Raw genomic sequence first — 15,919 nt, forward strand, 5'->3', positions numbered from 1 at the left:
TTGGAACAAGCTTATAAAAAGGACAAGGATTTTTACTTTCTGGCCTGACTTTTCCATCTCTACTAAACGCTACTAACTGCTACTAATCACTTTAACTGAGAATGGCTTGAACTGTAGAGTAAATGTGCAGCAGAATTACTGCTAGAAGCAGCATTGAGATCTCTGGAGCTCTCTATATGTACACAGACTGTAAGGGTAACATACTGTACCAAAGGTCTACTAGCCTGAGGCTAATAGGATGCATGCTACATGTGAAATACAACCATGCACATACACACACACAACCACACCGGATGCAACCATCCTATTTATGAGCATCTCCGAAGCCCTAGCTGGAGGCATTTATTGACTCATTTTTTATACATTTTTATATTTTCTTCACCCACATTGTCTCGTCTCACCACTGAGCAACTCTGGTTCCTCTTGATGTGTCTTCATGTCGATTACATTAGGAAGCTCATTCATAAGGAAAGCTGCTATGGACTGGTTTGTATAGTATAACACAAGTATAGTACATTATAATGTGCTGACTCTTTTCTATTGGCATGCCATTCTGTTTCTTACAGACCTCATACAAATGAGCTCATCTGATTTTAGATACCTGTAGTTTGTCACCTGTCCTTTGGGCTAATGTCTGTTTTTATCAGTGTCAATCAATGACTGTAGAAAACGTGGACATCACAACCTATCTCAAAAGGGAAGCAAACTCCACTGGCTGGCTGCAGTATGTTGTGTAGCTCCGCCCATCCTCATATTATTCAATAACAATAATAAAACAGCCAATTTTCCATCTCATTTTTCACCTCAGTCTTAGTCTTTCCATTTCCAGTATCTACTTCCAGTAGTTCCAGTAGTTATTAACCCTTACTCTGCTCTGTCATAAAAAGGCGGGGTTTCACTTAGGAAGGAAGTGATTGACAGCCTTGGCTGGAAGAGATGTGTCGTCTTCAGGACCTGCCTCACACCTCTTTCTGTTCAGTGCATGGAGGAGCTGAGTCGAGGCACTTTTACTGTTGGAGCGTCTACTTACTGGACAAACTGGGAATCCAGGGGGAAAATTCGCTTGCTTATGCGCTGTAACTTCAGTAAAGGTGGTCTGAGACATGGTTGCTTGGTCTGGGAGAAGGGGGTGGGGCTACAAAATGACTAGGTGAGTCTGGTTGATTTGGGGCTCCGCCTCTGGTCTCTACTGTGCAGACTCTGGTTGCAAATTTGACAACATGGCGGACAGTTTTGGCTTCATTTCTATAGGACAGAAGGGAATGCAAGCACAGCGTCCATGTTTTCTATAGTCATTGGTGTAAACTATCATTTTCACACAGAAATTGTTGATTTGGGGGCATAACGGACTGCAATGACCTGATTTTCACATTCTAGCTAACTAAAGATATACCCACCTATTCCATTTCATTACCTCCCCACCCAGTCAAAGCCGTCTAGACTCATTCTTTGTTCAGACTGCGGGACAAATTGGATTACAGCTGATTTTTGGACAGAGAGTTCAGGTATCAGTGAGTACATCTGGTTTGTATCATCAAACTGCTCACAGATCCACAAGAGCTGCCATAGTGCCACAACACACATGTGAGTACATGGTGGAACAGGGAGGGGCAGGAAAACCTTAAGTAACTGGTTGCATCTATAGCATGAGATGCTGTAGATGCTGATGTGTATTGACTGTACCTATCTAGAATAATAATTATGAATAGCCATGCTGAAGGTTTTGGAGAAGTGGGCCCAGGACAGTAGTGACCTGGCAGGCAAGCTGACAGGTTCCTCCAGTAATATTCAGACAGGCTTTATGTTCAAATCTTAAACATATACAGTGAAATATGTCACCTAAATGTTAGTCAAAATGTTACCTTAGCTCTTTGTGTTTAAGCTGTTATATGTGAACATGCACACAGATGTTTTTGATGCACATCTGTCAAGAACTGCTGCAACCCAAAGAGTGGACAGCACTGAATATAATCTGATCAGTTTTGAATCAGATCCGAATCAACTGAATCAGTGTTGTAACCACATACACATACATGAGGCTAGACATTCACTTGAGCTCATGTGATCTTTTTTTATACTGTTCAAACATCTCCAAAGCTCTCCTCATGGGAGTCTAGTATTATTGATAGTTCTCATCCAACACCCGTTTTGGTAAATCAGTGCTTAATGATTGTAAAGCTCACAGATCTTGAGATCTGAAGAACTTTCTTCAGTATAATAATTTCTTATTTCTCTTTTACTGTATTTCTGTTCACCTGCATCTGTTCTAATAGGATCTGAAGCTTCTATAGTAAAACTCTCTTTATTGCCTTAACATCTGCACAGTATATGTAAGCTACCCAGACAAAAAAAAAAAAAAAGTCACCTTGAGTGTTTAGGGTGGTAGTAACACCAGGCACCTGCAGATGGCGTTGCACGACAATGATCAGGCTATAAATACCAAGCATTTTTTTCACTTGTCTATAGGTCATAGTCTGAAGGAAGTAGCTGAATCTGCAGGTGTATGGAAGCATACGGTCATATGGGTCTACCAGCAGTGGCAGAAATCCCAGCCTACAGGACATTCTCCTCAGAATTGTGGTTGAAAGATGAAACTGACGGACTGAGGGACTGCCGGTGGGTTTCACGCTTGGGAATGAAAATCGCTTCGCTTCCAGACAGGATCAGTGCAGGTCCTTTACCACCAATTTCTGAAAGAACACTCCACAGGGAACTGCAGACCATCAACATATGGAGCAGAGTGGCTCCCCAGAGGCCTTCGCTCACTGCTCAGAATTTAATGTAGATTGGGATTTCTGCAACTGCTGGTAGACCCTTATGACCGTATGCTTCCACACATCTGCAGATTCAGCTACTCCCTTCACACTATGGTCTTGGGCCACGCCCCAAGTGCAGTCACTCCTTTTAGCCGATCGTTAACTGAATCTGCTTTGAGACCCATTTTCTACACATTGAACGAGACCCTCACGGCACTGTACCACCCTTCTAAACCCCTTAAAAAAAACCTATTTTTATAGTATTATAGCCTGATCATCCTAGATAGATACACACACATATAAATACACATATATGCTGTAAGTAACACAGTGCTGCAGAGAGGAGGTTGAAATGCTGCTGTGAGAAGATGGTGCCTGGCGGGGGAACACTGGAAGTAATGTAGCATCACATGTAAGGCAGTGAGCATGAGGAAAGCCTAATCCCCCTTTTGTTTCCCTGTGCTGCATTCATGTGGGCTAGCATGCCATCTCTAACCACAGCGCGCCCCCTGGTGGTTACTTTAGACACTCCTCATCTCTTAATTTCGTTGCTGGCTGGGCTCAGCCCATCCCCCATGCAGATGCTCCATGGCACATCTGTGTGAATAATTGAAGCAGAATGGTCCTCTGCAGCAGCTGTGGGCTTTCCACAGAGACTCCCAGCTTTAACTTGGGTCAGCTATCGGAGATCTGTGGTCACATGGAAATCGAGTGGTCGCGGACATCCTGTTCGGCTGGTTCGGCTGGAACATAGCCAGGCCTCTAAAGTGGAACTGAGAAACGGGTCTTGGTTCCAGTGGTCAGGCTGTTGCGGTTTGTGTTCATTGCTTTTGCCTGTGTTTCAGCAGAGTGATCTGCTCACTGGTGTGGATTCACGCCACCCACTGATGCACCATATAGACATGCCTCTGCTGCTTAGAGACCACTCCTCAAATCAGCACCCCCCTCAGAGCATTCTCTGTGGAGCCCATTGGGTCTATACATCAGTGCCTTTCTTCACTCAGCCTCTTGGGTCTCTCAAGACTGCCAGCTTTCTTCTCTCTCACACATATATGCTTCTCTATTTCAGGGTTGGCTACAGCATCACACTGAACGCTTTACGCTTCACCAGTTAAGATGATCTTAAGACTAAGGCTACGTTCACACGTCAGGTAAAGTGGGTGAAATCCGATTCTAATTTGAAGCAGTTTATCTTCAAATTTAGTCTGAACAGATTCACCACCCCAAATATCTATGAGCTCTGTTACCTCCCTATCCCACTGTGAGCCTCCCTCACTGCTGTCGTCCAGCTTCCCTCCTCTTTAGCGAATGTGGAGTTGGATTGATGTTAAAGTCTGAAGAACAGGGATCGCCGGTGTGTTTCACAGCTTAAAAAATTAAAACTGCTTTGCTTCTAGGCAAGAAAGATAATTAAGTGTAGTGGTGGCTCAGAGGTTAGAGCTCCAGGCTATTGATGACAGGGTTGTGGGTTCGATACCCAGGCTCGGCAAGCTGCCACTGTTGGGCCCTTGCTCTTCTTTACCTTCTCCCAAGTTAATGGTTGCCCACTCATCCAGTCCGACCTGCTGGAAGACCAGACTAACATCCGACCACCAGTCTGACCACCAGTCTCCCCCAAACACCCATGCCAGACCAGCTGCACACCCTCCTGCCACTGCTACCTGTCTAATGATCATGTTAAAACCTATATGGACTCTAAACTATCTGCCACTATTAATATTATTACCACCTTAACCATCACTACTCTCATTACTCTGACCATCACTGCCATGACTATGTTACATTATACTACACCATGATTATTATATTATGATTATGATCAGAGAAGTTCAACAGAGGATGGGTCGGGTCCTCCTAGTGAGTCTTGGTTCCTCCCAAAAAGTTTTTCTACGCCACTGTGGTCTTTCCATACCCCAAATATCTATGAGCTCTGTTACCTCAGCATCCTGCTCAACCTCCCTCACTGCTGACGACTGTATTTCCTTCTCCTCAGTGAATGTACAGAGTTGGACTGACGTAAAAGTCTCATGAATTCCGATCTGGCTGTTCAGACTGAGTCACATCCCGGAGTGTTGGATATGTATCAGATTTCAATGCCACATATGGAAGGTAAAAGATCAGATGTGGGTGAATGTAGTCTAAGGTGCTTTGGGAAACTGGGTCCAGTGCTTTAAAGATATGTTCTTGACATGTATTACTTACTTGTCTCAACCCCTGCAAAACACATCCACTTTTGTTTGACACAAACAGATCAATGTAGTTTCGAACACAGGACGACTTCCTGTGGTCTATAAACAGAAAACTGAACCTCCCAGCGGAGTTGAACGATGAGGCAGAAAAATCTGAGTGGGCAGAGCCACTCTTACCTCAGCACAAGCCCATGCATTATAGTCTAGTTTATATCAAGAATATTATATATAATAATAATAATAATAATAATAATATTGATATTGCTAGTTTAGAGAATAATAATATTTATATCCAGAATAATATTATATATTATAATAATAATATAATAGATAGTTTAGAGAATAATAATATTTATATCCAGAATAATATAATAATAATAATAATAATAGATAGATAGTTTAGAGAATAATAATATTTATATCCAGAATAATATTATATATAATAATTATAATATAATAGATAGTTTAGAGAATAATAATTGTTTTATCCATAATAATATTATATAATAATAATAATAATAATAATAATAACAATAATAGATATAGTTTAGAGAATAATAATATTTATATCCAGAATAATATTATATATACTAATTATAATATAATAGATTGTTTAGAGAATAATAATATTTATATCCAGAATAATATTATATATACTAATTATAATATAATAGATTGTTTAGAGAATAATATTTATATCCAGAGTAATATTATATATAATAATTATAATATAATAGATTGTTTAGAGAATAATAATATTTATATCCAGAATAATATTAGGGTAATCCAGAGTGTGATGTTATATAGGTGATAAAAGCAGTTCAAATTTTCGCTTAAATATTTCTCCTTTACATTTCTTTCACACAATCATTTGTTCGTGTAGCTTTTAATACATTCTTAAGCAAAAACACAAAACTAACAAATCAGATTTTGGCACATTAATACTAAGATGTAATTGGTGACAGTCTAAGTCCAAAGTTTTCTTCATCTTTTAGACTTCGACTTTTCTTATTAACAGCCTGTTTTTGGTATTGAGCCTTTAAAACTGATATATGATATATACTTCTGATCTGTCCTTATGTCTAAGGGCCCAAGAGAGGCTGGATATAGCCATGTAAAAATTATTTCTGACAAAAAAAAAATATCAAAACAAATAGTAGCATATAGACCCTTTAAAATACCATTGTCTTAAAAATGTTATGAATGTAAGTGACTGTGGCTTTACCCTCTGAGAGTCTTTTTTCTTTTCTTTAAGAATTCTTTATCCATCTCCTTACTGCGGGTTTAACAGTGCAACACCACTCCAGAGTCCTGAAGGTCTTTTGCAGTCAATCAAGGTTTTGATCGGCCTTTCTAGCAATCCTACCTGCAGTTCTTGGTCTTTCAGACCTTGACTATTGTTGTTAACTGCAATTTTGCTAGTTCGAAGACTGGAACTCAGAACTTGTCAAACAGTACGAATGAAATTAGATTAGATTAGGCAGCCTGGCTGAAGTACTACTTCAGCCAGGCTGCCTGCAAACACTCTGCTAACTTCTTATGGTTGTCTTTTGCTTTGTGGGCATCTGTTAATTTGTTCAGCCTGTTTTTGGTATTGAGCCTTTAAACTTGATATATGGCATATAATTCTTCCCTAGCATTTTCCCATAGTAAACTAAAGAATCAAACTTTAGATATTATACGTCTTTACTGGGTCCAGTGATATACTCATATACAGGGTCATATCAGAATATTATGACCACCTACCTTAATAGTGGGAAAAAACACCTTGGCTTGAAGGATACTAGGACTGTATTAGGTTATGGAGGTTAGCTGCTCCACAGGGGAGCCTCGATTACGCCGTACACCTTCACTACATTGGCTCTAGAACATCCCATGAACTTAGCAATTCCTGAGCTGCTATGACCCTATTATCTTAACCTTTTGGACAGCAGTCAAATGGAGTTCTTTACCCATGATTATCACTTTGCACTCTGCTACAACTGACTGGTGTGCTCGCTTATTTATACATGCAGCAAACCCTGTATGTCATGTGGCATTTGGGACATCCTATGCAGAGGTCATTTCAAACCAGGGGTGGTCATAATATTCTGATATGATCGTGACAGTGGGTGAAGGGTGGCAGCATCTCCGAAACCGTTAACTTTGTGGAACGTTCTAGAGAAGTCGCAGTGAAGGTGTACAGAGAATGGGCTTGAACATTGAGTGCCTTCCAAGGGCGTAACAGTGGTGCCACTCTGCCATTGATACCAGAGGGGAACGACAACTCCGGTGAGTGGTACAGAGTAATCGACACACTACTGTGGGTCAGTTGTTATGATCAAACATCAGTTTTGCTTAAGTACTACTTCAGTATTAACTCTGAGGTACTATGAGGTGAGCTGGTGACGGAATTAAACCTATCATCACGTGCTGGCTGGGGGCGTCCAGGAGTCATCTGGAACCAAACTCGTAGTACATAATAAGCTGACCTTGGGGGGAAATACAGTACAGTGAATAGGCCTTCAACGTTTCATGTGCCCTGAGCTGCAGCAGTGATTAAGGATCCCTCACATTTTAGTATGTGCTGCCATCTGCTGGTTCGTTGGGTGAAGATCACATTTCAACAAAGTACCACATTCTCTGCTGAGCAGCACCTCTGACAGCTTGGAGCCTTGCAGGACATCAGCAGAAACTGAGGTGGAATGAATCCTTCCAGGCTTGAGTAATTCAAACGTCATTCTGCGTACTAAAATATCAGACGAAAACAGGTGTTTAATACCTTTATTAATCTACAAATTAATTTACATTAATGTACAACTCCATTGTAAACCACAGTAGTGGTGTCCACTACACAGTATTCGCAAATGCAGGGTCTCCTAACAGAAAACAGGCACTGGAGACATAAGCATTCAGCTGCTGGTGAAGATGAGCTACTTTCAATTTTGATGCAATGTAGTCTTTAAAAAGACTGAAATTATAACCATGAATGCTCCAAAACCAAAACAAAGCCTCAAGTCTTATCAGATCTTATCTCCCTCATGAGAGCTCCTCCTGTGCTGGAGGTGCATTTTCAGGGGGCTTTTATCAGCCCTTTTTTAATAAAATGACATAGAATCAGTACCACAGATGTCAGGCTTTCCATTCTAGGCAATGGATGACACTCTTCAGGTAATACTTGCGACCTGATAAGATACCACAGGCCTACTAATCCCTGCTTTAACTTATAACACCCTTGAATAAAAGCTAATAACACAATTGGCATGCCTTAAAGTCACCTATAGGAGTAACTTGAACCCATAGGAGCTTCTGAGTCTCTATGAAAGTGTGGCTTTTGCTGATAAACACACATGTGCTCTGTAGGAGTGAACCATTTAAGCTTGCTTTTGTTGTGAGAGTCTGGCGCGGTGCAGGATCACATGCGGTGGATTCGGTCGTGATCCATGAATTGTTTGAGGTTTTGGAGGTTGTCCCACCACTTGAAGAGGAAAGTGTCTGCGATGAGGCTGAACCAGGGCGTGATCAGCACCTCGTTCCTCTTGGCCTTCTCCAGCAGCTCCTTTAGCTCCTCTTTGGAGACGTAGCAGTGGCTCTTCACCTCATTGGCGTCCGGCTGCAGCTCTACGTCCTTCTGCAGGAACAGGATGTAGTCGATCTCGTGCTCCCCCCACACTCCGTCGGACTGAGCCTTGTAGTGGATGCGGGTCAAATAGGTCATCTCCTCTGGAGGCACCTATAGCAGCAGGCCGCAGGAAGGTGAGTGACAGGTGATGCCTTTTTTTTCTTCATACAGAGAAACTATGTAGTGGCTGGAGATGTGCCTCAATGTGAATACTGCACGATACACTTAGCCTACCTGCATGTGCACTAGGGGCAGACACTATATGTCCAAAATTTTGTGGACACCCCTTCTAATGAATGCATTCCGCTACTTTAAGTTGCACCCATTGCTGGCACAGATGAGCAAATGCTCACATACAGCTTGTCGAGTCCCTCTACAGAAGTAATGCCAAAACAATAGGACACTCTGGAGCAGATAAACATGAACCTATTGGCTCCATGCCAGCTAATACCAGGCATTATGGTAAAACGCCCCCCAGCACATTATCAATGAAAGAGCAAAACAACCTAAAAAGGAAAAAAAGTGCTTACATAGTGTTTTTTCTTTTATACTACCTTTTATTACGAATCTTCGGAGATTTGTGCTGTGCTGGGGGTGTAGTGGTGGTGGCGGCATAAGGGGCAAGAAGGGATTGATGGTCACATGACCAGTAAGAGGTCCTAAGCTGATAATGTTGGTCTCTTCCTACTGTACCTGGTTCATGGGAATGCCGAGCTCGGCCTGCAGTCTCCTCTGTGCAGCCCGTCTGACTCCCTTAGCGGCATCCTCCTCCAGTTCCTCTGGGGTGTACAGGGGGTGACTGCAACACGTATTGGTAAAACATCCTACAAGGGATTTTAGTAATAAACACATTAATACACAGGTCTTTACACGAGCACGCGCACACACACACATATATATACATACATATACATATATATATATATACACACACACACACACACACACACACACACACCTTATATATAGATAGATAGATAGATAGATAGATAGAGAGAGAGAGCTGTAAGTAAGACAAACCTGGGAAAGTAATCTTGGCATCAGATCTCTGTTGTAAGAGCAGCTTCTCTTCACTGTTAAACAGGAAAACACTGAAAGCTCGATGCAGAAGACCTGAAGTGGGAGACAAAAAGCACAGTCAACCGTTAGTGCCAGCATTCAGCATTTTCTGGTATTATCAGCTTGATACAGATTGACTTATTTCAATTCATATGCAAATACATGCTGGATGCAATAAGAGCACTACAATTGAATAGGGAACTCAGTATAGGATTTTATTTTTTATTTTTATTTTTTTTAAACAAATTGTTTAACTTGAATCAGTATTTAAGTGACATATATAACATTATCACCCAAGAATAGATTCAAGCTACTATACCCACCTCTGATAACCAGTTACCATTAACTAATCAACATACCACTCCACTAGTGGAGTTCAGATTTGACTTCCTCTGACTTTGAGTTGTTGTAAATATATTTGACAGCCATCTAACGTGCATCTACAGTGGATCAGCAGAGTTGTGTGTATTTCCCTACAGTCATGCAAACGGTCAACTCTGTACCACAAGTCAATGTAAAAAGATTTTATTCTGAGTCATTTTGAAGCATTTCTATTGGTCCATTCATCATGAATGTTATAAAGTACAATAGAAAGAACAACTGCCAGATAATCACACACACACACACAAACACAAACACACATACACACACCTAAAATAATAATTTATAATAATAATAATAATAATAATAATAATATAATTTCTATTTCTTTTAATACAGGTCATTGGCATATTTCTATTGTGTACTGTCTTTACAACATTAAAAGTCCCATGTGACCTAAAACACTTAGATTTAATATCCTCAATTCAGATTTGTTCTCAGCCATAATATTAGTACCACCTGCCTTGTTGAGGTGCTAACGCCTTGCCCTCCCCACCTTGTGTCTGACCATTCAAGACATAAATGCCTCAAGACCTCAGAAGGAGTCCTGTGGTATTCGGCAACAAGTCATTAGCGGCAGATCCTTTACGTTCCAAGTCCTGTACGTTGTGAAGTGGGGTCTTAAGGCACCCATTACCACGATCCCGTCGCCAGTTCACCAGTTGTCCTTTCTTGGACTACTTTTGGTAGGTACTGAGAACTGCAGAAATCCAGAAAACACCCACAAGACCTGCCTGACGTTTTGGAGACGCTCTCACCCATCACCGTCGTCCATTGCAGTTTGGTTCGTGTCAAAGTGGCTCGGATTTTCACACCTTCAAGAATTGACTGTTCTCTTGCTTTTTATCATTAATGTTTAAATAGTCTGGCCAGAGGAGGACGGGTCGGGTCCCCCTTGTGAGTCTTGGTTCCTCCCAAGGTTTCTTCCTCCAGCTCTGAGGGAGTTTTTCTTTGCCACTGTCGCCGTTGGGGCTCACGGGGGTCTTTGATCCATCATGTTTTTATTTCTTCTTTCTTCTCTGTCTCTGTCCTTTATTAATCACTAATTATGCACAGCTGCTTTGTGACGACAACAGTTGTAAAATGCTATACAAATAAATCTGACTTGACTTGACTTGCTATGTGCTCTATGTTTTTCACTGCACCTGCCAGTGATGGCAATGCTATGGCTGCTCAGTGTCATATACAGACAATAATGGGTGAAATACTGATTCATTAAATATAAAGGAAACACAGAAGACTGGAGATCCAGATCTGAATCCGTCCTGCTTTGAACGGTGGACCTGAGAACCCGGACATTTTTAGTACTGGATATGAGGGCTACCTTTGTCGATGTTGGAGTTGAGGTGGCAGTTCTTCTTGGTGTCGGCTCCAGTCCTGCGGTCATCCTCATCTATCAGGATACACATCTCAGACAGCAGCTGGACCTGCTTCTGGTCCAGTTTACCCGTGTCAATCTCTGGCATCTTCGCAGAGAAGCTGTGGCTTCTGCAAAACAGACAGAGAGAAGATTGGGAATCCGGATATCAGAAATCCTCATATCAACAACACCACCACCCTCACCACCCTCACCACCACCCTCACCACCCCCCAGGACGGACCCAGAGCAGTGGGCTCAGTATGTACACCAGCTCCAGTAGCTACACCACAGTAACTACCCCTGTTTGATTAAACCTGTCTCTACTCACCAAACTAACCTACCTTGACAGAAACGTTGACAGGAGCGCTAAGCAGCGAGTAAGCGGCCTCACTGAGGGAGGTTTGGGTTTTATCAGACAGTGTCCCTCGCAGGCCGCCGTCCTCAGCACCGCCCGGACAAACATCGGACCAATCAGGCTCGCAGCTCCGGCGAACACGCCATCAGACCACCGGGCTTTATCACACAGCACAGCCTCGCCGAGCCCGGCCGCGAGCCCACGAGGGTGTGTACACTCAGTAGTTCACCGGTACCGCGTGCAATCGCGGTTAAACCCGAATTAAACCCGAATTAAACCCGGATTAAACCCGAATTAAACCGGGTCTGAGGCACAGACTCGCACCCTCCACCCGCCTGCGCGTAATACTGACGTAACACGCGTGCTGTGACGGGATTGGTGGAAACCAGGAGCGCGTGTCTGGTCATATGAGGCGATAACAGATCATATATATAATAATAATAATAATAATAATAATAATAAAACACACTAATACTTGCTTATTATTGAACATAAACATTTTATATGTTTATATATATATTTTATTTGAATTAATTTCAATACATTATTTTATTATAATTTCAAATTTATGACAGGACGTTATCACACCAGGGAGTTTAGGAAGCATAGCCTGATGCCTGAGACACTGTTTAACATTCTGGCTTTCATCCATCCATCCATCCATCCATCCATCCATCCATATATATACATCAATTAACCAATCAATCAAACTTTTATCATATTCAATAATAATCATAATGATAAAACAACACACTAATACTTGATTATTATTAAACCTTAACATTTCTATGTTTTTATTTTTTATATTTTTTTATTTGAATTAATTTCAATAAATTACATTATTATAATTTAAAATTTATGACAGGACGTTATCACACCAGGGAGTTTAGGAAGCATAGCCTGATGCCTGAGACATATCAAATATCTGAGACATATCATATATCAAACTTTTATCATATTTAATAATAATACACACTAATACTTGCTTATTATTGAACATAAACATTTTATATGTTTATATATATATTTTATTTGAATTAATTTCAATACATTATTTTATTATAATTTCAAATTTATGACAGGACGTTATCACACCAGGGAGTTTAGGAAGCATAGCCTGATGCCTGAGACACTGTTTAACATTCTGGCTTTCATCCATCTGGCATCCATCCATCCATCCATCCATCCATATATATACATCAATTAATCAATCAATCAAACTTTTATCATATTTAATAATAATACACACTAATACTTGCTTATTATTGAACATAAACATTTTATATGCTTATATATATTTTTTTATTTGAAATAATTTAAAAACAATTATGATATTATTATAATTTCAAATTTATGACAGCACGTTACCACACCAGGGAGTTTAGGAAGCATAGCCTGATGCCTGAGACATATCAAATATCTGAGACATATCATATATCAAACTTTTATCATATTTAATAATAATACACACTAATACTTGCTTATTATTGAACATAAACATTTTATATGTTTATATATATTTTTTTATTTGAATTAATTTCAATAAATTATATTATTATAATTTCAAATTTATGACAGGACGTAGCCACACCATGGAGTTTAGGAAGCATAGCCTGATGCCTGAGACACTGTTTAACATTCTGGCTTCCATCCATCTGACATCCATCCATCCATCCATCCATATATATACATCAATTAATCAATCAATCAATCAAACTTTTATCATATTCAATAATAATCATAATGATAAAACAACACACTAATACTTGATTATTATTGGACCTTAACATTTCTATGTTTTTATTTTTTATATTTTTTATTTTAATTAATTTCAATAAATTATATTATTATAATTTCAAATTTAGGACAGGACGTTGCCACACCAGGGAGTTTAGGAAGCATAGCCTGATGCCTGAGACACTGTTTAACATTCTGGCTTAAAAATACATTCACAGGGGAGACGTAAATGCAAGACACCAGACCACGGTGAATGACTTTCTCTACATTCATCCATATATACATCAATTAATCAATAAATCAAACTTTTATTATATTTAATAATAACCATAATGATAAAACAACATACTAATACTTGCTTATTACTGGACCTGTACATTTTATATATTATTATTTTTAAATATTTTTTATTTGAATTTGAATTAATTTCAATAAATTATGATATTATTATAATTTCAAATTTATGACAGGACGTTATCACACCAGGGAGTTTAGCCTGAGACACTGTTTAACATTCTGGCTTAAAAATACATTCACAGGGGAGACGTAAATGCAAGACACCAGACCACGGTGAATGACTTTCTCTACATCCATACGTCCATTCATACGGTCCATATATACATCCATATATACATCAATTAATCAATCAATTAAACTTTTATTATATTTAATAATAGTCATAATGATAAAACAACACACTAATACTTGCTTATTACTGGACCTGTACATTTTATATGTTATTATCTTTTATTTTTTTTTAATTAATTTCAATGCATTATTATATTATTATTATTTCAAAATTATGACAGATGTACATTTATTTTGAAACATCACTTTCTTGCATGTTTTGTTGGTGGAAATAAAAAACAGCAATACAGGGCAGGGGCAGTTGCACCAGGGCCCATAGATCAGGGAATCAATGGCAACAGACCCTACAGACATCTTTATTAAACTCATGGCTGCCTGTGACAAACCACTGACCAGCAAAAAGGGGTGTCAAAGGATCAGTGGATGGCTCTGAAACATAATACCTACATTATCTTAAGGTTAATTAGGAGATTATCATCACTTTTTGCAAAATACAATCACCACAATGCAGTCAAGTGGTTTAAATCAAGTGGAAACTGCTCTGTTCGAGAGAACTGGGTTATTCACAATGCTGCTTAATGAAATCAGGTGTTCAGTAAACTCGTCTTTAATGCTTTGAAGAATTACACATCACCAAACCCCTGTGAATGACTTTCTTTACATCCATCCATCCATCAATTAATTAATCAATCAATATAACTTTCATTATATAGCACATTTCAAACCAATCAAATTAATATTTAAAGTTCTTTAGACGTGATTGACATTAACATGAAACATGACATTAATATAGGTGTACATACAAGTAAATGACAACAAATGACAAAAGATAAAAGATAAAAGATAAATACTAAATATAAGTATACACATAATAATATACAAACAAATAATAAATAAATACGTTTTACATTTTAAAGCATTACATAAAAGAATGCAATTAATTTTCTTAAAAATAGAAGGAAATAGGATAACATAAATAATAATTATAGTGTAAATGTATTTTTTTGCATCTCAGATATAAAGGTTTTTTTTTTTTTTTTTTTTTTTTTTTTAGAAATGTTTAAGGATGTTTTTGATGATTACATTTTCGGTATGTGTGTCATAATAAATTTACCTAAAATATCAAGGTAGAAATATAATATTTAGAGGCAGTTTAGAGGGTAGGATTTAGCTAGTTAAACTGAGAGACATTTTTCTTAAATCAAGGGAATGCTTTATTAAATCTAGGGAATGCTTTATTAAATCTAGGGAATGCTTTATTAAATCGAGGGAATGTTTATTAAATCGAGGGAATGCTTTATTAAATCTAGGGAATGTTTATTAAATCTAGGGAATGCTTTATTAAATCTAGGGAATGCTTTATTAAATCTAGGGAATGTTTATTAAATCTAGGGAATGCTTTATTAAATCTAGGGAATGTTTATTAAATCTAGGGAATGCTTTATTAAATCTAGGGAATGTTTATTAAATCTAGGGAATGCTTTATTAAATCTAGGGAATGTTTATTAAATCTAGGGAATGCTTTATTAAATCTAGGGAATGTTTATTAAATCGAGGAATGCTTTATTAAATCGAGGGAATGTTTATTAAATCGAGGGAATGCTTTATTAAATCTAGGGAATGTTTATTAAATCTAGGGAATGTTTATTAAATCGAGGGAATGTTTATTAAATCTAGGGAATGTTTATTAAATCTAGGGAATGTTTATTAAATCTAGGGAATGCTTTATTAAATCATGGGGAATGCTTTATTAAATCATGGGGAATGCTTTATTAAATCGAGGGAACATTTTAAGTCTCTAAATATAATTTTTCTACATTAATACTCCAGGGCTCAGAGCCAAACCCGAGCAGAAGAAGAGGGACTTTTATTTTGAAGTGAATGTCCGTCCAG

At 38.7% G+C, this 15,919-nt stretch overlaps 1 protein-coding gene across 1 annotated transcript; it reads right to left on the reverse strand.

Moving 5' to 3' along the window:
• Positions 1 to 7,702: 7,702 nt before the first annotated feature.
• idi1 (isopentenyl-diphosphate delta isomerase 1) lies at positions 7,703 to 12,024 on the reverse strand. Its single transcript, XM_072678693.1, has 5 exons — positions 11,688 to 12,024; positions 11,311 to 11,474; positions 9,567 to 9,659; positions 9,240 to 9,370; positions 7,703 to 8,657 (listed from the first exon to the last, which is right to left on the reverse strand). Exons 1-5 carry the CDS (start codon positions 11,807 to 11,809, stop codon positions 8,340 to 8,342), a joined length of 828 nt encoding a protein of 275 aa, XP_072534794.1. The 5' UTR covers positions 11,810 to 12,024; the 3' UTR covers positions 7,703 to 8,339.
• Positions 12,025 to 15,919: the final 3,895 nt, after the last annotated feature.

The sequence above is a fragment of the Salminus brasiliensis genome, chromosome 5, assembly GCF_030463535.1.
Source record: "Salminus brasiliensis chromosome 5, fSalBra1.hap2, whole genome shotgun sequence".
Taxonomy (NCBI): Eukaryota; Metazoa; Chordata; class Actinopteri; order Characiformes; family Bryconidae; genus Salminus; species Salminus brasiliensis.